At 47.8% G+C, this 21,992-nt stretch overlaps 1 protein-coding gene across 2 annotated transcripts in view; it reads right to left on the reverse strand.

Annotated features, from left to right (window-relative positions):
* LOC147460640 (FKBP-like peptidyl-prolyl cis-trans isomerase family protein) overlaps positions 1-20,053 on the reverse strand; it is a 57,455-nt gene extending 37,402 nt beyond the window's left edge. The window contains exons 1-2 of one of the 2 annotated variants that reach the window (XM_086508303.1): positions 19,815-20,046; positions 19,274-19,714 (exon numbers count right to left, since the gene is read on the reverse strand). In XM_086508303.1, the coding sequence (XP_086364429.1) occupies positions 19,274-19,714; positions 19,815-19,863 (490 nt within the window). In that variant the 5' untranslated portion in view covers positions 19,864-20,046. Of the gene's footprint in view, positions 1-19,273; positions 19,715-19,814 lie in introns of both variants that reach the window. The other variant, XM_086508310.1, reaches the window with a different exon arrangement.
* Positions 20,054-21,992: the final 1,939 nt, after the last annotated feature.

The raw sequence follows: 21,992 nt of genomic DNA on the forward strand, positions 1-21,992 counted from the left end.
TTGACCCGACTTCGGATGTGCTAGTAGAGGAGGCAGACATCCCCATCTCAGTCTGCTTTCCGGGTTTACGGAGGGAGTACCTTCCACTTCTCTCCACGATTGGCTCTGCCATCGGGACTGTCCTGGAGACACCTCGTACGGCAGCATCAGTAGCTGCCAAGGCGGTTGGCATCCCTTCAGTTCGAGTTTTGGTCAGAGATACCCACACGCTCCCGAAGGTCATCCTTCTGCCTCGGGTGAGTGGGGGTTGGTTTAGACAGAGTGTGGAGTACTCAGGTCTCCCGAACCAGTGCTTCATTTGCAGACGGATGGTCCATCTAGCGAAGACCTGTCCACGGAGGAGGCCACGACCTGCACCTCAGCCTCAGCCTCAGCCCCAGCCTGCCAAGGCTGGGCCGCAGCCACAGCTAGCGGCACAGCGCACAGATTCTGAGCCACCCTCCGAGCTTGGGGCTCCAGCGGAGGAGGGATGGCAGCAGGCCCGTGGCTATCGACGCCAGGGGCCACAGCGGCAGCTTGGCACTCAAAGTGGCCCTCAGGTGCCTACTCAGCAGCAATGGGTTCCCACGGGGAACCGCTTTGGTCCTCTTGAGCAGGAGGAGCCCCCTACGCCAACCTCCACTTCAGCTTCACCCTCGCCAGCCACCCCACCTTCAGATTTCCCATCTTCCTCCTCATCCCCCTCCCCCCCGCCCTCTGCTCCCGCCCACTCCCCACCTCGCCCCCCTGTCTGTCGCCCCACCCCGCTTCGCTTCTCCCCCGCCTCCCCCAGCTCCTTCTCCCCCTCCTCCTGCTTCAGTGCCACAGTCGACTCAGGAGACTAGTCCCTCGCCGGCGGCTAGGAGATCTCTTGGCAGCACCTTTGCCACGAGTCGCCTAGCGAGAGAGGGTCAGCCCTTCTTGCGGCCCCCTCTGCAAATTCAGACATCTTCCCTTGCAGCTATCCCTCGTGGTCTGACGAGCATTGACCTCCGACGCCGCTGGGATTTCTTCGATTACGGCTTCACTCGCTTTCTCGGCGATTCCGCAGTAGACCATGAGGCAACCTGCTTCAGGGTCCACGCTCTCTTCCACGCCGCTAGGGGGACAGAGGCCTTGGACTCAGCAGTTGGTTTCTCCTTTCCCCTCTGTGGGCGGACCGAGACAGAGTGATCCCTAGACTCAGTGGTGGGATGGTTGCATACACAGGTTCTCGAGTTCTCTCACCACATGGGAGAACTTGGAGTTACAGATTTGCTGCAGACTTTGTGGCCACTGGCCAAGTTTGCGGTGACACCCCCAGACTCAGCAGGATGTAGGCACATTGTGGTGTACTTTTTTGCTGATACGCAGTGTTTGCCTTGCTATGTATACATTCATGAGGACTCCTGGACAGAGGAGGTTGCTTTACACACGGCTCGCTCTGCATGGGCTTGGGCCAGGCACTCCCTACAGGCTCGCCTATCTAGAGGACGCTCGGATGCGGATTACTCCCCATCCAAGCCTGCCTCGAAGATAGCTCGCCTATCTAGAGGACGCTCGGATGCGGATTACTCCCCATCCAAGCCTGCCTCAAAGATAGCCCGTCTTGCTGCTGCGGCAACATCTGTTCTCTCTCGCTCCCCATGAGGATCGTCTCGTGGAACGTGCAGGGATTAGGTGGGCCCCAGTTTCAGCGACAGCGGGGCCGATTGCGTCAGGAGCTTCAGTGTTGCCTTGTGGGAGGAGAGATTGATCTCCTTATGCTTCAGGAGCACCATTTGTCTGAGAGCCGCATTCGGCGATGTGGTCAGATTTTGCGGGGACATTATGATTCCTTTTGGTCAGCTGCTTTTGGACCTGGAGGCATCCAGGGTGGGGTATGTATGACTATTGCGGACTCATTGCAACAGGCCATTGTGGGCAGAGGGAGTATTGTGCCAGGCAGGGCTCAGTGGATTACTTTGCAGGTTCAGGGTGGCCTTGTGGGCTTCCTGAACATCTATGCGCCCAATGTGGCGAGTGCTCGTGCAGAGTTTTGGTCACAGATTGTTGAGTCTTTGCCACAGGTTGACCATTGGTGTGTAGGAGGGGACTTCATCATGTTGGAGGACCCCTCTGACAGGATCGGAGGCAGCCATGCTACTGTCCATGGAGTCGAGTTAGCAGCTTGGGAGAGGTTGTGTATGACTTTAAGGGTCTCGAATACATGGCAACATTCTGGCTTTGTGAGGCCTCCAGAGAGTCTTGCCTTCTCTAGGTCGGACCGCAGAGCGGGAGGAGTGAATCTATCGCGGATAGATCGCTTCTACACTAGTGACCACTTCAGTAACTTGGGGGGATCAGTGGGCATCCTGGCAGGGACATCCTTCTCGGACCATGCACCAGTGATCCTCACAGTGGCAGACAGGCAGAGGAGTGGGAGCACGATGCTTCGCATCCCAGAGCGGGTCTTGTTGGACTCAGCACTCAGAGAGAGGGTAGAGGCTCTCTGGACAGAGGGCATGGACAGCCAGTCTCTACCTACAGACAGAGTGGCCTTAGGCCTAGCTCAGCTTAGCCACTTTTTTCTCCAGGAGTCTTTGGCTCGACGGGCTGCAGCGAGAGAGGAGGAGCAGCGTCTCAAACGAGGCATTGCTTCACTACAGAGGATGCAGGAGCAGCATCCAGACAGTCCATGGTTGGAGGAGCAGTTACAGCAGGTTCGACAGGAGCTTGCTTGCACAGAGGAGAGGCGCCATGAGTTTGCCTTTCACCGACAGGCATCTCACTGGACTCAGGTGGGTGACAGAGTGACAGGTGCTTTTTTTGAGACAGTGGGACCTTGGCACTCGCATGCCAAGTTCAATCAGCTCAGGAGACCCGATGGGTCAGTTGTTTGTGAGCCTGAGGATATGCGTGCAGTTGCTACTGACTTTTACAGTGAGCTATTGTCGGCTGAGCCCCAGTCAGAGAGTCAGGAAGCATGCAGGGAGCAGGTTTGGGCGCAGATGCCTTGTCTTGTGACTGAGGAGATGCGCCAAAAGCTAGAGCTACCTCTTCAGCTTGAGGAGCTGTACACGGCTCTTAGGGCCCTCCCTCGTGGTAGCTGTCCAGGTGAGGATGGGTTGACTCCCAGCTTCTTCTTGGAGTACTGGGACCTGCTTGGCCCAGATCTTTGTAGTGCCTTTCAGTACATTCTGCACACAGGAGTGATGCCGGATAGCATGAGTGAGGGCCTGATTTACCTCATTCCGAAGGAGGGTGACTCCTTGGATGAGATTCGACAGTGGCGCCCCATCACCATCCTCAACTCAGCCTACAAAATTCTTGCCAAGGCTCTGAGTTTGAGGATTCAGCCACTTTTAGAGAGCCTTATACATGGGACTCAGACAGGTTTAGTCAAGGAACGCAGTATCCTTGACAACATCTTCACTTTCTGGGAGGCTTCTGCCCTGGCACGTCTCCGTGGGGAGGACCTTGTGATTCTTCTTCTCGATTTTGAGAAGGCATACGACAGAGTTGACTGGGACTTTCTTGAGGGCACGCTTCGCAGGATGGGCTTCTCAGATGCTTGGATCAGAGGGGTGTCAGCTTTGTACAGGCAGGCTCACAGTCAGGTGCTTTTGGCAGGAGGTAGAGGTGAGCGCTTCATGCTCACACGATCGGTCAAACAGGGTTGTTCTCTTGCCCCCTTTCTCTTTCTGTTCTATGCGGAGGCGATGAGCAGATTTTTGGTGTCACAGCAGGTAGGTTTGAGGGGCTTAGCACTCCCTATATGGGGAGATGAGCTTTTGGACGCTGAGTTTGCCGACGACTCAGCCTTGTACTTAGAGGGCCAGGAGGCCAATTTACACAGATGTGGGCAGGCTTTGGAGACCTTCTGCTGTGCATCGGGCGCATTGACCAACTGGAGAAAGACAGTGGCTTTCTCGGTTGGTAGTGCTCCTGTGCCAGATTGGATGCCAGGAGAGGGTTTCAGGTGGATTCCTCCAGGGATTGCAGTTCGGTACTTGGGTTGTCAGGTTGGTTTGGACTTGTCCCCCGAGCAGTAGATTGCTCCTCTCCTCCTGTCCATCAGGAGAAAGCTGTTACATTGGAGCTCAGCACGACTTTCGTTGTCTGGTAGAGTAGTAGTTGCCAACCAGGTGTTGTTGGCGACTATGTGGTACATCACTTCTTGCTGGATCTTCTCGAGTTCTTGCATCAGCCAGGTAGAGAGGCTGATCAGGAACTTCCTTTGGTCAGGTCGCGACACTCAGATTGCCCGAGCCAAGGTGGCTTGGTCGGTCATCACACTTCCTTGTTCTCAGGGAGGGCTTGGGATCATTGATCCAGCACAGCAAAGCAGAGCCCTTCTTGGGAAGCTCGTCGTCAGAGGACTTCTTCCAGGCGAGGAGCCTTGGAAGGAGTTCTTGCTGCAGAGGCTTCGTGCCAGGGTGCCTCAGTCAAGAGGCCCTTGGCAACCTTCGACCAGATGGATCTTTACAGAGTTGCGCCGAGTTGGTTTGAGCAGAAGACTGGAGGACTGATTCGCTGTGAGTTTGCTTCGTTCTTGGGAGCTATTACGGCGTGGCCTAGAGCAGAGACAGCCGACGTGCACGGAGGAGCGCCTACGGCAGCCCCTCGTCTAGAACCCCATGGTTAGCACTCAGAGAGGACACTTGGTTGGGAGTAGGCCTCATGTTTCTTGGGGTCCCATGGCAGCAGGTCCAGCGCGCTCTCTAGGTGACTGGCTAGAGTTCACAGGTTTGTCAGAGGAGGTGCAGGCTGTCCAGCTACAGGGCATGAGAGGGGTTCAGAGCATGTGTCAGGACATCTCAGAGTCAGTTCCAGCTGAGTGGCTCACGCCTCTCGAGCCAGTAGCACCCCGTTGGATGGGAGCCTTCACACGACTGGAGGTTCTCATTTCAGTCAGGTCTTGCTCAGAGATTGTCCCAGCCCTGTTCTTCGAGCTTCAGGGTGGGGAACGATTACAGCGAGTTGCAGTCAAGGCCCCGCAGGTAGCAGAGTGTTGTTTCCAGAGGATCCGAGTTGTGGGCATCTGTGGGAGGACTTGCCTCATAGACCCTGACCCAGTAGCTCTTGAGACAGGACACTGGAGGCTATGGGCTTGGGAGTGCTGTCCACTGGCACGAGTACAGTGGGATCCTGGTGAGTGGCTTTAGAGGGACCCCCTCTCTTCTACAGACCGCCCAGGAGTCCCTTTCTTTCAGTACACTGTTCGGCTTGGACGTCATATACTTGCAGCACAGAGAGAGGCTCGCCCCGCTGCAGCACGTCATTGGCAGGAGAAGGGCCTCAATTGAGTTCTTGGCAGCTTTTTGGCAGAGGCTGTGGGACTCCAGACAGCCGAGGCGCGTCACTTTGTTCGAGTGGTTGGTTGCACACAGAGCCACAACAGTAGGGAGCTGGCTTGTGCATAGTGGTCTCTCGGCCGCATGTACAGCCTGTGACCAGTTGGTGGAGATTCAGTGACACTGTCTTTGGGACTGTCCCTCGGCCCAGCAGGTGTGGCTACGAGTTCTTCGGCTGATGCCTGCCCTCTCCACGGCTCAACAATACACTTGGGGGACAGCGGCTTGGTCCACCCTCACGGGCCCGGCACTTCAGTTTGAGCTATCTTCCACCAGCAGGATGATAGTGATACAGGGGGGGGCGACCTACACTCCAGCCAGCTACAGACCTTACTCCACAGGAGTGGTGCAGTGAGAGAGAGGAGTGTTGGGAGCTCATCAGCGGCCTAGCTCTCTGGTTCATCTGGCGGGCCCGTTGTTTCCGCATCTTTGAGGCTCGCCGTGTGCCACCAGCAAAGGCTGTTCGTGACTTTTGGCTAGAGCTGATCCATACTCTCAGAGGACAGCTTGAGGGACTACAGGGCAGCTCCGACCGCCTGCGGGAGCGCCGCGAGGCTTTCCTTCGACTCTAGCGCCCTGGGCCTTTCTACACCATGGTCCAGGGGGTGCTCAGATGGCACTACTGTCCACCTGTGTGGCTTTTCCCTCCTCCCATCTCTTGATTTAGCCACATTGTATATATGCTGTGTTTTCATTGGGAGAGTCTCCCCATCATGCTTGTTGTAGCCCTCTCTTGCAGAGGTGGATGTAGCCCTATGGGCAGTTTTCATTAACTAATAGAAGGATCTTTTTCTCAGAAAAAAAAAAAAAAAGTTCAGAATAGTCTGAGCCCACGAATTATAAGAGGGGATAAAACACTCATAAAACTACAAAAGCAAAGGGGGGGGGGGGGAAATCACTTTATTTGCTATTAAACAAAACTAGATAAAACAAACCATAAGCAGCTTACTTGGCTAAACTTGAAACAAGTACTCAACTTTAACCTAAAAAGGATGAAACATCTCAAAAACTTAATCCTAGAAATGACTCCACACAACAACTTCTAAAGGAACAAATTCTTAAGATCTAATGTAGCTTAGAAATGAATACTACTACAAACCTACGAAGAAGAGGCTGAAAATAACCAAAGAAGTACAAAGATCCAAACTTGACAATATGTAACCTCGACTTCGCTGCTTGTCCAAACAGGAAGAATAAGATTATCACCTTTATCATGCATAGCTTGGACAACAGCTATGACATCCCTATGACAACTAGCTGACATTATGCCCAGAAAAGATGTTTGTCCCCCTGCTGAAATCTTGAATACGATGCCGGGTCCTGATTGAGCGCATAAAAGATAATGATTTCCCAAAGTGAATTTGCCAGGCCCAACTTTAAAACGAAATCTAATAAGTAGGAAAACGTCCCTGCAAACCAATTGTCTGAAGTATACATCTGAGGATGTGGGATCATGTCCCATGGACTTAGCCCACGTCCCTACAGGTCATGCACCATGAGCAAACAGCGAGATAGGAAATATGAGATCCGTTTTGCTATATGCAGATCACAAAGTGCTCACACGACTGTCTCAGGTATGCATGTGAGAGACCCCCATGTAACCATATCCTCAGCCGAGTAGGCTGGTCTCTATGCTGTCTGACTAAAGTGATGCGGCCAATCCTGACAGTAGAAGGTGATGGAGTCAATAGATTTGTTAAGGGCAAGCAACTAAAAGAATGATACCGGACCTCAACCAGGCTATTGTGCGTGAGTTTGGTAGCATTCTTTAAAACACTGGCCTGTGGTTTGTCTTAAGCCATAAAAGTCACTTTTCATTGGAATCCCTTTAAGCCCTGGTTCACACGTAATAAGGCAAGCCTTGTCTTCTTCTGGAAATTGCTTCTTTCTGCGAGGCTCGTCACCGAGATGGCTCCCCCGTGTTCGAACACTACCAACAAACATACTCGAGACAATTGTGGTCTTTTTATTAGAAACCCTTTAAACCCTAGTTCACACGTAATAGGGCAAGCCTTGTCTTCTTCTGGAAATTGCTTCTTTATGCGAGGCTTTGTCACCGAGATGGCTCCCCCGTGTTCGAACACTACCGACAAACTTACTGGAGAAAACTATGGTCGTTGTCAAGCGGCCGTGGTCTCTACGAAAGGGTTGTGGGACATTGTTGGCAGCACGGAGACAAGAGCCACGAGGTTCAGCAACAATAAACGCACTAATGATTTTATTCAATCATATGTTGATTGGGATGCAAGTAATGGGAGTAAGGTGATGCCAGCCATTGTTCGGGCCTCACAAAGGAAATCTCTTCCTCAGTACACTTCGCAAACTACTAGTGAAATGTGGTCAAAGCTTGGAGATATGGCACATGGAGACTCTACAATACCAGCGATCACCCTTCTTGGACAATTACTTTTCAGCAAGTTTGAAGCCCGTTCTTCGATGCAGTCATTTTTTATGAAGGCAAAGGTCATCCCTGATCAACTCTCAACTATGGAATGTGCATTGACTAGTACTCAATTAGCTGCCTTGGTACTTACGAGGTTGCATGAGGAGTACAAGACGGTGGCAACACATAACGCTTGCAAATCACAAAGGAAAAGCTGGATTTTGACGATCTCAACTCTTTTCTCGTTGAGAAGGAAGCCGTCTTAGTCTCCCAAGGCAAAGTTCGAGTTTCAAAAAGTGTTGAATTGACACATGCAAAGCCGTTGTTATAATTGTGGAAAGCGAGGTCGTTTGTCTTGGGAGTGTAAATCCAAAGGCAAAGGCAACAGCTCACAAAAGGACGAAGGCAAAGGCAAGCTTGAAGAGGACAGTAGTGACAATTCTACCAAGGACTCAACAGAGTCTCCCGCTGTGGCATAGACTACACAAGCAAAAGTTCTAGCCTTCTAGTTCATTGGTGGGTGCCACAACATGCTTCAGCCAAAGAGGCACGTAAGCCACAATGAGGAGCAAGTGGAGCTCCCAATACTTGATTTGGACCCATGTGACAAAGTTCAAGTCATCACTGTCTAGACCCGTGCGTCGAAGTTCAAAGCACATTGCATCTAGCAAGGAACCAACGTGACATATATAAAACACTATGGATGTTGTGCATACAATCCATTGTTGTTGGCGGGATTATGCCCTGTGTGTTCCAAAGTTCATTGTCTTGAAGTGATATGTTCACAGTTCATGAATGGGGATTCTTGGATGTAGTGTGGCTTACAATTCAACTTTCTATAAGGCAATCGGTGCTCAAGATCGCATTTTTTTGGTGACAAGTTGTTGGTTGCAAATCCAAGGTGTATCTAGTAGAAGGCCTCTACTCGGGTGTCCATGGTAGCTTCTTCATCGACTTGGTCTTTCTACATATGTTGACTATGAGCTATAAAGAGGGTGTTAAAATTATGCATCTCAGGTGAATGCCCAATGGGATCCTATTAATTGATTTTTTCATTTTAGGTATTTATTTTCCTTATTTCGCATGAGTTTGAGTTAGACAATTCATTTGAGAGGTTCTTAAGACCCTAGAGTAGTATCTCAGCATACACTACATCAGAGTTACCAGGGAACGCCGTTCCGGCACTCCGGCCGGTCACAAGTGCAGGGAACGTCCCAGAAGGGCAGAGCATTCCGACAGACCGGATTTTACCAGAACGGCGAGGGGGGAACGGACCGGAATTGTCACGTGCACATCTAACCCTATGTGCATGTCGACAAGCTATCCTAGTTCTAAGGAAGTGTTCTAGCACCCTTGTGAGCCTGTGCGCAGACCATGCATGTCTAGGCACTTAGAATAGTTGCATACCCTATGATTGCACACAGCACAATCATTAGCATGACAGTCACTACCCATCATGAGCATTTTCCAGAGCATAGAACCTTTTTCCCCAAAATACACATTTTTCACTTATTTATTAATGAGTAGGGCAAATTGCAAAAGAATCTATAAAAGAAACCCATTGGGCACTCAGTAGAAGCAGAAGAGGTAGCGGAAGGAGTTCCAGAAACTCGCAAGGCCTCGACTCAACAGTACCGACAGAGAAGCACATCAACATTTTTCAGCCACCAGCCCCAGCATTTTCATATTTCAGATCAGCGTTTCCAGATCAGATCAAATTAGTTCCGCGATTTCAAATTTCATTTCAGATCGTATCAAAATCAACCCCAACGTTTTGCAAGTTGCAGATCAGATCAGCATTTTCACATTTCAGATCAGCGTTTTCATATTAAATTAGATCAGCATTTCCGGATCGGATCATATTAATTCCGCGTTTTCAGATTTCAGTTCAGATCAGTTCAGCGTTCCCGATTCAGCCTCAGGTCAGATTCCAGATTTCCAGCCAGATCAGCCCTAGTGTTTTCAGTCTTCAGTCCGTCCTCGTCGTCGCCATCACTGTCGTTGACATCGTCGGCAAGTCCATTGCATCTAGACCATTGTACCAGATTTGTGCAATCTATAGCATAGACCTCTCTCGCCATAGAGAGGGGGGCCCTTGAAGGGGGGTTTAAGCATCATTTGGTGTCGTATTCCTCTCTCTCTCTCTCTCTCTCTCTCTCTCTCTCTCTCTCTCTCTCTCTCTCTCTCTCTCTGCACTTTTATTCACAGTAGCATTCACCTTGTTTGTTGTCATTGCACTTGCACTCTCTCCCTAAGAAGAACGGACGGCTCTCCCTTGCGTAAGTAAAAGGAACCCTTGAGCAAAGTTCACAGCACTCAACCTGAGAACTATCGACATTCACTTCCGCCGCAGCTTATAGGAACGGGGGAAAGGGTGGGGAAGGCCGGAATGGCAGTCAACGGTCACAAAAAACGGGGAGTTTCTAGCAACCTCCAACGGTCAAAAACAGACAGATTTTGGGTGTGTTGTTTTCAGGAAGACCTTATAAATTGATCCCCCCTCACCCCTTTCCTTCACAAATGCAACAAGCCTCAAGGCTCTCTCTCTCTCCCTTGCTCTCAAGCTCTACCCTCAAGCTCTCAAGCTCTCTCTCCCTTGCTCTCAAGCTCTACCCTCCAGCTCTCAAGCTCTCTCCCTTGGGCTCGCCCTCAAGGCTTCAAGCTCTCTCTCCCTTGGTTTCAACAAGTGAAGCCTCTCTCTCAAGCTCTCACGGAGTCAAGCCCCTCTCTCAAGCCCCCTCTCTCAAACCCTCAAGAATCAAGCTCTCTCTCTTTCTCAGATAATCCATGGCCTCTTCTTCTTGTACAAGTACAACCCCTCCGTTCATGTGGGTGTAAGGTGCAGCAGAAGAGAATGTTAACTTTGCTCAAGATGAGTGCTCCGAACTGTGCTCAAGGGTTCCTTTTACTTACGGAAGGGAGAGCCTTCCGTTCCTTTAGTGAGAGAGTGCAATGGACACAAACATAGTGGTGAACGCTGTGAATGAAGGTGCATGAGACTGAGAGATAAAGAGAGAAGAATACAACACCAGAATGTTGTCAAACCCTCCTCCAAAGGCCCCACTCTCTATGGCGAGAGTGGTCTACTATTGATTGCACAAATCTCTACAATGCTTTGGACTTGCCGACGATGTCGACGATGATGAGGACAACGACGAGACGGGCTGAAATCTGAAAACGCTAAGGGCTGAAATCTGCAAATCTTTATCTGCTGAATTCTGACTCTATGTCGATGACGACGGCGGTGACAGCGATGCAATGACGACGCGCTGAAAACGCAGATGCTGAAATCTGCGTTTTCTGGGCTGAAACTGTGAACGACGCTGGATCGGACCGTGCGGTGAGGATCTGTTGCGGGAAGGTGAGATCTGCGAGGTTCGGAGACTCTGCTGCGGTGTCTGACTGCTAAAAACTGAAAACGTTGGTCCTAGGGTTGATTCCGTCGTGAAGATCTGCAAAAACGCTGAAGTTGATCTGCAAACCAAAAACGCTAGGGCTGAATTCTGCTGTCTGGTGAAATCTGCTATGGATCTGCTGATGCAACTGCTAACACTATGGCTGAATTCTCCTCTGCTGTCGGCAAGCTGATGCAAATGCAAAAACGCTGGTTGATCTGGGTTCTTGTCCAAATACACTAGCTCTTATGCTGTGATGCAAAAACGCTAGAGAACTTGGGGTCCTACTGAGAAGTTGCCTGTGAGCAATGCTCCTGCTGCCTCTTCTGCCAGAAAGTGCTAGTGCTAGGTTTTCTTATATACAACTTAGCAAAATTGCCCTACCTACTTTCTAACAGAAGTCACTTCAAAATAATAAGTGAAAAATGTCAAAAGGGAAAATAGGTTTTATGCACTGGAAAATGCTCCTGATGGATTCTGATGGTACTGCTGATGATCATGCCGTGTGCAACCAGAGGATATGCATCTACTCTAAGTGTCTGGACATGCACGGTCTGCGAACAGACTTACAAAAGTGCTAGAACACTTCCTAATCTAGACTGACTTGACTGAACTGAACCTTGGTCATGTTGTAGCTTGTCCACGGACACATAGGGTTGGATATGTCGCGTGACAGCGGGCAACACTCAAAAGGCGAAGGAATGGTCGTGGTGGGATGAAGTGACCTCGGAGGGCACCTTGTCAGCGGCGGGAGGTTCTTGTGCATGGGCATGCAAGCTATGCTCTTACACGCGGAAAGAGGGGCATGACAAAGTGAGGGCACACTTTCTTCGAGTGCCAGGCCATGAGGTGAGATTTTGCACCAACGTAAGCGTCGAGAAGAGGAAGGAGCCTGAGGAAAAGGATCGGCAATTCAACCATAAATCCAAACCCGAACGCAAAGGTATCGACCCAAGGACCCTCATTTTTCCTCCTCCTTTTCTACCAGGTGCCGGTGGCGGTGGATCTTCAGTCGCCAAAGGACCCTTGCCACCTCTTGGGACCCAAAGAAGAAGGAAGAGGTAGATGCCGCCGTGGCCCGATTCTTCTATCACGACCATATCCCATTTGTCGCGGCTCAATAAGTTTCATCAATCTTCTCTCATTTCTTCCGTTATCGTCATTTCCGCCACTATGATCTCTTAAGTTTAAACTATGAATAATCATACTAACCTCTTCTATGTGTGATTGAAATAGGTCGGAGTACTGGAAAGTTATGGTGGAGCAAAGAGGAGAGTACGGCACCGGCTATGTGCCGCCATCTTCAAAGGCTCTCCGAACCACTTTGCTCGATCGAGAGAAGGCAATCGAGGAGCAAGCAACACTCGATATTCAACGGCTTTGTGCAAAACATGGCGTTTCCCTCATTGCCGACGGGTGGAGCGATACAAGGAAGAGATCTATCCATGGCCTCGTCGCATACTCAAGTGGAGAGATGAACTTTGTGCACTCTCATGATGCCATTGAGAGTGGCAAGTCCGCTGATTTCCTCGCTGCAGAGTGGACAGCGGCCATAGAAACGATCGATGAGCAACATGTGATGGCCTTTGTCACAGATGGGGAGGCATCAAACAGTGCAACAATAGCTATTGTAGAAGGTCACTATCCGCATGTGACAGTGTGCTTTTGCATGGCGCACTGCTTGAACAACCTTCTAAAAGACATCAACAAGCTAGAATGGAATGCATCAGTCATTGCTGATGCAGTGAAGATTGTTAATTTCATCAACAATCACAAGTTACAACTTCATTCGATGCGAGTACCTCAAGAGGTGGGGCGGCAAAGTGCTTCTAAATTATTCAGACACCCGCTTCGCACTCAACTTTCTCCTTGTGCACAGGCTATCTGAATGTCAAAATGCGGTCCGACGGGTCTTCATCAATGATGATTTCTTCTCCTCCCCCTATGCAAAGACTATTGCAGGGATTCTGTGCAAGGAGAAGACAAAGATTCTTGCTCAAGAGTCTAAACGCACAGGTAAAACCGGTGATTCATTTGCTTCAGGTTGTGGATGGCATGGACCCTTGCATTGGCAAGGTTTATGAGGTGTCACGTGACACATCCCAACCCTATGTGTCCGTGGACAAGCTACACCACAGCAAGGTTCAGTCAGTTCAGTCAAGTCTAGATTAGCAGTGATCTGGCACTTTTGTGAGTCTATTCGTAGACCGTGCATGCCCAGTCACTTAGCAGAGATGCATATCCTCCGGTTGCACACAGCATGATCATCGGAATTCCCATCAGAATCCATTAGCATCAGTTAGGGGAATTTTCCAATGCATTTAGCCTATTTTCCTATTTATTGGTATTTTCAATTATTATTTTTAAGTGACTTTCCAACAAAAGTAGGTAGGGCAATTTTGCTAAGTTAATATATAAGCAAACCAAAGTTCACACTTTCTGGTAGAAGAGGCAGCAGGAGCACCTTGCTCAACAAGCAACTTCTCAGCAAGACCAACCCCCGCGACTACTCTGGCGTTTTCTCCACAGAAGACCTAGCGTTTTTGCATCAGATCAGCCTTGGCGATTTGTGCACAGCAGATCAGCCCCGGCGTCATCACGACACAGCAGATCAGCCTAGCGTTTTTGCATTTGCAGAACCCCGGCGACAGAAGGACCAATTTCAACCCCTGGCGTTTTTGGATTTCAGCAGCAAATTAAGACCGGCATCATTCACCTAAAATTTAGCAGATTCAGCCCGTAAAGACCATCAATTTTCAGCCCTAAGAAACCTCATTTTTCAACCAAGAAAACGCAGCCAAAACAGTCATTTTCAGCCACCAAAACAGTCCCGAAATTCAGCGATTAGAAGATCTCAGATTTCAGCCATCGTCGTCGTCGTCATCGGCATAGACCAAGTTGCATAGTCCATTGCATACGCATTGTACACCTTTGTGCAATCAAAGAATAGACCACTCTCGCCGACAAGAGTGGGGCCTTCGGAGGAGGGTTTTACAACCTCACGGGTGTCGTATCTCTTCTCTCTCCTTCTCTCAGTCTCATTCACTTGCACGCACAATCCACTCACTTTGTTCGTGACCACAGCACTCTACCAGACGGAAAGCTCTCTCTTTCCCTAAAGAACTAAAAGGAACCTTGAGCAATAAAGATCACTAATCTTGAGAAAATACAACATTCATTCCGCTGCACCTAACATTGGTATCAAAGCTTTGGAAGTGTTCTGCATTACTCAAGGAAAGAACCACAAGAATTTTATCTTTTTTGCTTGTTGTGATCGCACCCAAGTTTGCTTGGGCGTGGCGATTCCTAATCGTATTTTGTTGAAGAGTGACAGGAATCCCAAGAAAGAAGGGCTTGTCCAGCCTCCCCTTGTGTCTCTTTTCACTCATTGAGAGCGGACCGTGCACTTAGCGGCCGGCCAATCGACGTGAGGTGGAAAAAAGCAACCTTGGTGTGAGCGCAAGGCCGCCAAGGGGTGCGCCCGCAGAAAAGGGTAGAACTCGGGTGAAGAGAAGATCCTTCTTCAACGCGATTTGCAAGCGAAAGAACATCTCAAGAACCCTAGATTCTCACGAATCAAGAACCTCAAGACCCTCAAGAACCCAAGTTCCTCGTGAACTTTAGAACCCACAACCCGCAAGAACCCAAGTTCCTCGTGGACTTAAGAACCCAAGACCCCAAGAACCCACAAGAACCCACGATTGCAGAATGGTCATCACTCGAAGCGGAATGGATACTTCACTTGGAGGTGATGAGCATGAGAGAGGCGAAGAAGAATTTTCCCCACCAGGAGGTTTTTCCGACCCTCCCCCTTCCCCATCTACGTCAAGGATTGCACTAACTCCTATGGAGGCTTTGAACCAGATGTTTATGGAAAAGAAGTTAGAACGCAAAGCAAGAAATGCAGAAAGAATGACAGAATTTGATCGTGAATGCAAAGAAAGAAAAGCAGAAATGGAACGCAGACACGCAGAAAGAAAAGCAGAAATGGATCGCAGGCATGCAAAAGACAAAGCAGAAAGAAAAGCAATACAAGAACAAAACAACCGACAAAACAAAGAGTTTTGGCGACTCTATTCTCAAGTTCAGGCACAGATGCAAGAGATTTGGGGAAAGGAGACTCTCTCAGTCTCTTCTTCTCCAAAGCATGACACACGGGATTTGCATGATTGTGCGAAGCATGATGATGATTTGATTGACAATGACTTGCATGATGATTTGAAGCACAATGATAAGCATGATGATTTGGATGCCAATGATTTGCATAATGGTTTGAATGATAAAGACAAGCATGATGATTTGCATGATGATCAAGATGTGATTTCTCACAAGCATGATGAGTTGCATGAAGATGATGTGATTGTTCACAAGGATGATGTGTTAGTTGATGCTTTTTCTAGTCAAGCTAACCTCGTTGTAGATTCGATCAATCACGAAAAAGCGATCTTGGCTTTCGAATCGAGGTCCAAAGAACCCCCACAGGACGATTCGATCATTCAGGATGAACCGATCTTGGCTCTCGAGCCTTGGTCCAAAGAACCATCACAGGAAGTATTATGTGTTCGCATGATTGATACGTACGCATTGTTCAAGTGTTTCATTCGTGAAGGTTTCCTGTATTTTAGTCAGCATCGTTATGTGATCCCTTTTCCTAGGCATGACATATGAGCACGTTTCTCTCATGGATGAGCATGAATGTATGCGGATTGTGTATGAAAAGTTGAAAAGTTTGTATGTCAGGAAGTCACATTCCATGTCTCTTCCTTGGCATGACACAGTTTCCGAAAGAGCACATGATTGTGTGAGCACCAAGCATGGGCATTTCCATTGTGATTTGCCAAAGTTGATTGATTTTGATCAAACAGAAAAGATTCGATCGCATTGTTTGCATGTGTTTGATGAACGGGTTGTCACTCCGTCTATATGTTCATCTACATTGCATACATAGTCTTTAGAGAAGACAAGATTTGTTTCCTTCACTTTACATAGCATGGGTATGTTCATGGTTTTGTGTTGGAGATTGTTTCAGGAATTTTCAGCCATGGAGATTCTTGAAGACGAAAGAAGCACGACTCTACACGAAGTTGAAGCAAGAAAGGAGATTCAGAAGACTTTGTCGCTTTCGGCGCGGCCCAAAGAAGCAAGCGTTGCAGACCTTTATGAAGTTCAAGTACCGCACGACCCACACACCAGAGTGGGCCGGCGAAGAGTCCCTTCCAGGATTCCGGATGTTGTTGGCGATCTCCCTCGACGCCATACAGTTCGGTACCAGTACCTCACTTTGAAAAGGAGGGGATGTCACGTGACACATCCCAACCCTATGTGTCCGTGGACAAGCTACACCACAACAAGGTTCAGTCAGTTCAGTCAAGTCTAGATTAGCAGTGATCTGGCACTTTTGTGAGTCTATTCGTAGACCGTGCATGCCCAGTCACTTAGCAGAGATGCATATCCTCCGGTTGCACACAGCATGATCATCGGAATTCCCATCAGAATCCATTAGCATCAGTTAGGGGAATTTTCCAATGCATTTAGCCTATTTTCCTATTTATTGGTATTTTCACTTATTATTTTTAAGTGACTTTCCAACAAAAGTAGGTAGGGCAATTTTGCTAAGTTAATATATAAGCAAACCAAAGTTCACACTTTCTAGTAGAAGAGGCAGCAGGAGCACCTTGCTCAACAGGCAACTTCTCAGCTAGACCAACCCCCGCGACTACTCTGGCGTTTTCTCCACAGAAGACCTAGCGTTTTTGCATCAGATCAGCCTTGGCGATTTGTGCATAGCATATCAGCCCCGGCGTCATCACGACACAGCAGATCAGCCTAGCGTTTTTGCATTTGCAGAACCCCAGCGACAAAAGGACCAATTTCAGCCCCTGACGTTTTTGGATTTCAGCAGCAAATTAAGACCGGCATCATTCACCTAAAGCGTAGTAGATTCAGCCCGTAAAGACCATCAGTTTTCAGCCCTAAGAAACCTCATTTTTCAACCAAGAAAACGCAGCCAAAACAATCATTTTCAGCCCCAAAACAGTCCCGAAATTCAGTGATTAGAAGATCTCAGATTTCAGCCATCGTCGTCGTCGTCACCGTCGTCGTCATCGGCATAGACCAAGTTGCATAGTCCATTGCATACGCATTGTACACCTGGTGAAATCAAAGAATAGACCACTCTCACCGACGAGAGTGGGGCCTTCGGAGGAGGGTTTTACAACCTCTCGGGTGTCGTATCTCTTCTCTCTCCTTCTCTCAGTCTCATTCACTTGCACGCACAATCCACTCACTTTGTTCGTGACCACAGCACTCTACCAGACGGAAAGCTCTCTCTTTCCCTAAAGAACTAAAAGGAACCTTGAGCAATAAAGATCACTAATCTTGAGAAAATACAACATTCATTCCGCTGCACCTAACATGAGGCAATGAACCACATGATTGAGCAGCTTCCGCCCGATGTAGAGCGATATGATGAGATCCATGCGCTTTGTAGCTTGAGGTGAAATTCATATGCCTCTCCTACACACGGGGCAGCATACATGGTGGATCCAAAGTTCCAAGATGCAGGGCAAGAGACAGATAAAGAAGTCATGAACCAATTTACAGAGATCTTAAACAAGAGGGTTCTCGGGCGATGCATTGTCAAAGATCAGTTGAGACAGTATGGAGAGATACGGGGGTCATTTGGTAGTCCAGATGTTCAAATTGATTGCAGGAAGATAGGTGTAATGGTGGGAGGACTATGGCTATGATGGCCCTGAGCTTCAGAGATTGGCGACCCATATTCTCAGCCAATCAGTTAGCACCTCATGCTTGGAGCAATCGTGGAGTACCTTTAGCCACATTGCTTCCAAGAAGAGAAATCGGCTTGAAGAGAAGGCAAATGATCTTGTCTTTGTCAGTGCAAATTTGAAAATGATTTGCAAGAGTACAAGTAAACAGACAGGTCCTTTTACACAGAGGGAGATGGAGCAAGAGGCTCCTCAGGTAGGTGGAGATACAAAGCCACTACTAACTAGCAATTCAAATATGCACACTTTAAATACAACTTAGATTAATTTATTAGTACAAAAATAGCCAGTTTAGCAAAATATAGATCCTTAAGTTCAAAATTGTGCCCCCACATTCTCTTATAAGAGGGTACATGCTTCCATGAGACCAATGAGACCCAACCATCCTTTGCTCGCAATTTGTTTTTTCGTTCAAAACATGAAGCAGATGTGTTGAGGGACTCAAAAGATGCTATGAAGGCTAACAAAGGCATAAAAGACAAAAGCGTATGAATCATGATCACGTGAGATACTTTAGCCACACATAAAAAGGCTATGCTTGTGATTTCCAAATGACAAGCTTGTCAATGATCTTGAGGATATCAAAAACAACGCATGAGCAACACTACTGTCCATGCACACATAGCCAAGGTGCCTGAAGAGAGAAGCAGTAATTCCATCTTATCTTTGGCCTTTCTATTCAGGCAAGTGGTGTAGAGCATCCTCTACCTCATACTTTACAATGTCAGCCATGTTAGGTGACACATGGAGAGTTTCTAACCCCTCTTGAATGAGCATCCATAGAAACCTGTGTGCCCCACAAAGAACGACAAAGAATGAAGAACCCATGACACACCAAAAACAAACAAAAAAATGGAGATCTACACTTGTGTCTACTGCATCAATTTGGAACAATGTCCTAGCGTGCATGCAAAGATGCAAATCATGATTAAATGATATGTCTGTAAATAATTCATTCACAATTCTAAGATAGCTACCACTCTTGCCTTTTAATAGCCAACCGTTTGGAAATCAACAAGGTGTTGTGTAGAGCCTTGTCCAAAGGTCTTCAATATGTACTGTTGTTGGCACTGCACATATGCATTACTGACACCACATCATCATGCTACCCTTATTAGCACCATATTTGTCTCAAACTTCAAAACCAGAAGAAGGAAATTTGACAATAAAGTTATGAATAAGTTGAGACACACAGACGTTAATTTAAAGAGTTATCAAACTTTGATGGTGCCTTTCCCAACAACATTTCACAGATATCAAATGGCTGCCTTAACATTTGAAAGACAAGCTGGCATTTTACATAACAACCTCAGGTAGCAAAGAATGCATCCTTAACATGACAAATTCTGTCTCCCCAAACTTGAAACAAACTCAGGAAAAAAACAATTCTTGCTTTGCTGGAACATGCCATACCTTCCCTAATAAAACCTGGAAAATCAGTGGGTGCACTGTTAAGCGCTTGCATTCGCTTATTCTGCTCTAGTATTCGCATATCATTGAGAGAGCTCTTCTTCCCCATGTTTTTCTTCTCAGTAACTGCTAGAGCAGGAAGCGGTAGAGCTGGTAATGCATATAGTGTATTTGTCAAAAACACTCGTCGGAGCATGCCATTGTCCTCTTCGGGCAAGACTGCTGAAGAGCTCTGTAGCCCTTCCTTTTGTGCACTCTTCAAAGCCCTTGCGTCGCAAGCATGTAGAATTCGCCAAGCTAGAGCACACAATGACCTTGAATAGACGACTTTTAAATGCAAACTGGTTAACCCATCCACCGAAAATGGGTTCTCCTTCGAAGGCACTGCAAGGTTATCTCTACAAATGGTTGAAGAAGCTCGGTTGCATAGCCACTTCTGATTTGCTGTGAAGGAGCATGAATTCATTAATATCTCTCTCTCTCTCTCTCTCTCTCTCTCTCTCTCTCTCTCTCTCTCTCTCCACACACGCACAAGGCAACATACAATGTGGGACGGAAACGAGGGAGAGGCGTTGAGACGACACCGATAGCATGGTTTCAAAATTCTGAAGCTCAGTGCCGCTATTCCATGTCACGGCAATTCCATTTATCTGAAAGTTGGTGAAAAAATCTATCTCTAGGCTAAGGATGTAGCATGGCAAAAAAAGCGAGTGTCTACACCCTCAAGTCATCGCTTGTTGTAGCAATAGCAATGCCCTCGCGCGACAACCTCACCCACACACCCTCTTTTCAGAGCACGAGGTATTGGTTTGATGACCTTCTGAATTGAAGACATAGATGGATTTCATTATCGTCCTTGAAGGTCAATTATGATATATCCTGTGGGGTGTGGGGTGTGTGGAGCTTACAAGTGACTTTTAATGCTCAAGAATTATGAAAATGAGCATCGCAATCAGAGTCTACATTGTGGTTGCAAGAGGAATGTGTGTAGGGAGATCTCATGGCTGAAAGTATGGGGAAAGCAAGCGAACACTTAAATAGGGCCCACTCTCGCGTGTGAAGATTAATCAAAATGTGGCCCACTAGAGTAACTGAAAAGTTGAGCACTCAAGTAGTGCCCACTCCCAAGTGTAAAAACGAATCAGAATGTGACCCGCTAGAGTCTATCTAGTGATGTTGCACAACAACATCAATGTAGGAGTATCTCCCTCTATACAAGATATCTCCAGGTACAAGGGAAGGAACACAGAAGTGCTCGGATGTACAAAATGGCTAAAAGCATTCATAGGAAAGTTGATGTATCTCTACAGTGATATCACCAACTTCCAAGGCGAACCGTAAAGACTGCCTAAGAGAGAGCTTAAAGAACGAGAAGGAATTTGCATGAATGCGATGGAACATATAGCCATTATGCTATCGCCATAGGCTCCAGTAAGCCCAAAAACCTAACCCACATGAAGATGACCACAAAGCGCTGCAATGCCTGCGAGAAAATACCAAATGCCCAAAATCGTTTATGGAAGATTGTCGTGGGAAAACGGAACCGCATGCACGCCGATACGCATCGAAGGAAATCTCAAGTAATACAACAGGTGACAAACATCATCTTTCGTAGTTGAGCAACGGACACAAAATGAAGGGCAGATATGGCGCATCCTAAGAAAAGTACCAACTGGGAGCACACCAAGCAAACAACACCAAAGAAACAATCGCTCTTTTAAAAGCAAATGACTTTTCCATAAGGCAAATAGAAGCTTCCTCCACCAAATATTAGATTTATACATGTGCCAAAGAGCATTACAATGATCAGCAAGCCAAGGTTGAAGAGCATAAACTCGACCGAGAGAAATATCCTAAAAGGGCATTCCTCGAAGATTCCAGTCAGACTGCGATTACCATTGGGCAAAGGTGAAATGGGTAAAAAGCCAACTAGCATTTGCTGCAACTCTTCCTAGAGCTGGCAATAATACATGCCAATCCAAATCAGTGAGCAATGAAGGGAAACTCCGAAGTGAACCAGGCTACATCCACCACATCCTCAACCACCCGAATGCCACGGCAAGAGATGAAGTACGTTTGGCGAGGCGAGCGATCACCCAAAGTAAGAGAAAAAGCCCGGCTCCAATGAAGACTCTCCAAACGAAGCGAATTTCCTTCCCTCCAAGCATTCCACGATAGATGGATCATAACCTTGTTCCAAGCAAAGAGCAAGGTGGAAGCAAGCGGACATCCAAGAATATGCTCGTCCATCTTACCAAATACAACCTCCCAAATAGATGATTGACAGTGACCAAATGAGGACGTAACAACATGCTGACTCAAGTGTGCAAACATAAGAGTCCAAGGCTGAGATTGTTGTGCAAGTGTAGGCAATAGCATAGCCTCCCTAGCAAGAACATGCGTGCGCAGGTCCAATATATTTAGACCACCGAAGCGTTTAAGTGTACAAAGCTTTGCCATCAACATCAAATGTAGGCCTTTTTGTGTGCATGAGTTCACCACAAATAAGATAAAATGGCTGACATGAGAGAATTAAGACAATGGTGAGGCCAGTGCAACAATGGCAAAAAGAACATAACATATGCCATTAGGATACTCTGAACGATTCGAGGCGAGCATGCAGGGGCGAAATAGATAGCTTCCAGTAATGCAATTTGGCATTCAAGCGATGCATAACCCAATCCACTTTTTGTGTGTGAGTGACATTCCATCCAATTGGATA

This window comes from Adiantum capillus-veneris, chromosome 3 (assembly GCF_014529385.1).
Source record: "Adiantum capillus-veneris isolate H3 chromosome 3, ASM1452938v2, whole genome shotgun sequence".
Lineage (NCBI taxonomy): Eukaryota > Viridiplantae > Streptophyta > Polypodiopsida > Polypodiales > Pteridaceae > Adiantum > Adiantum capillus-veneris.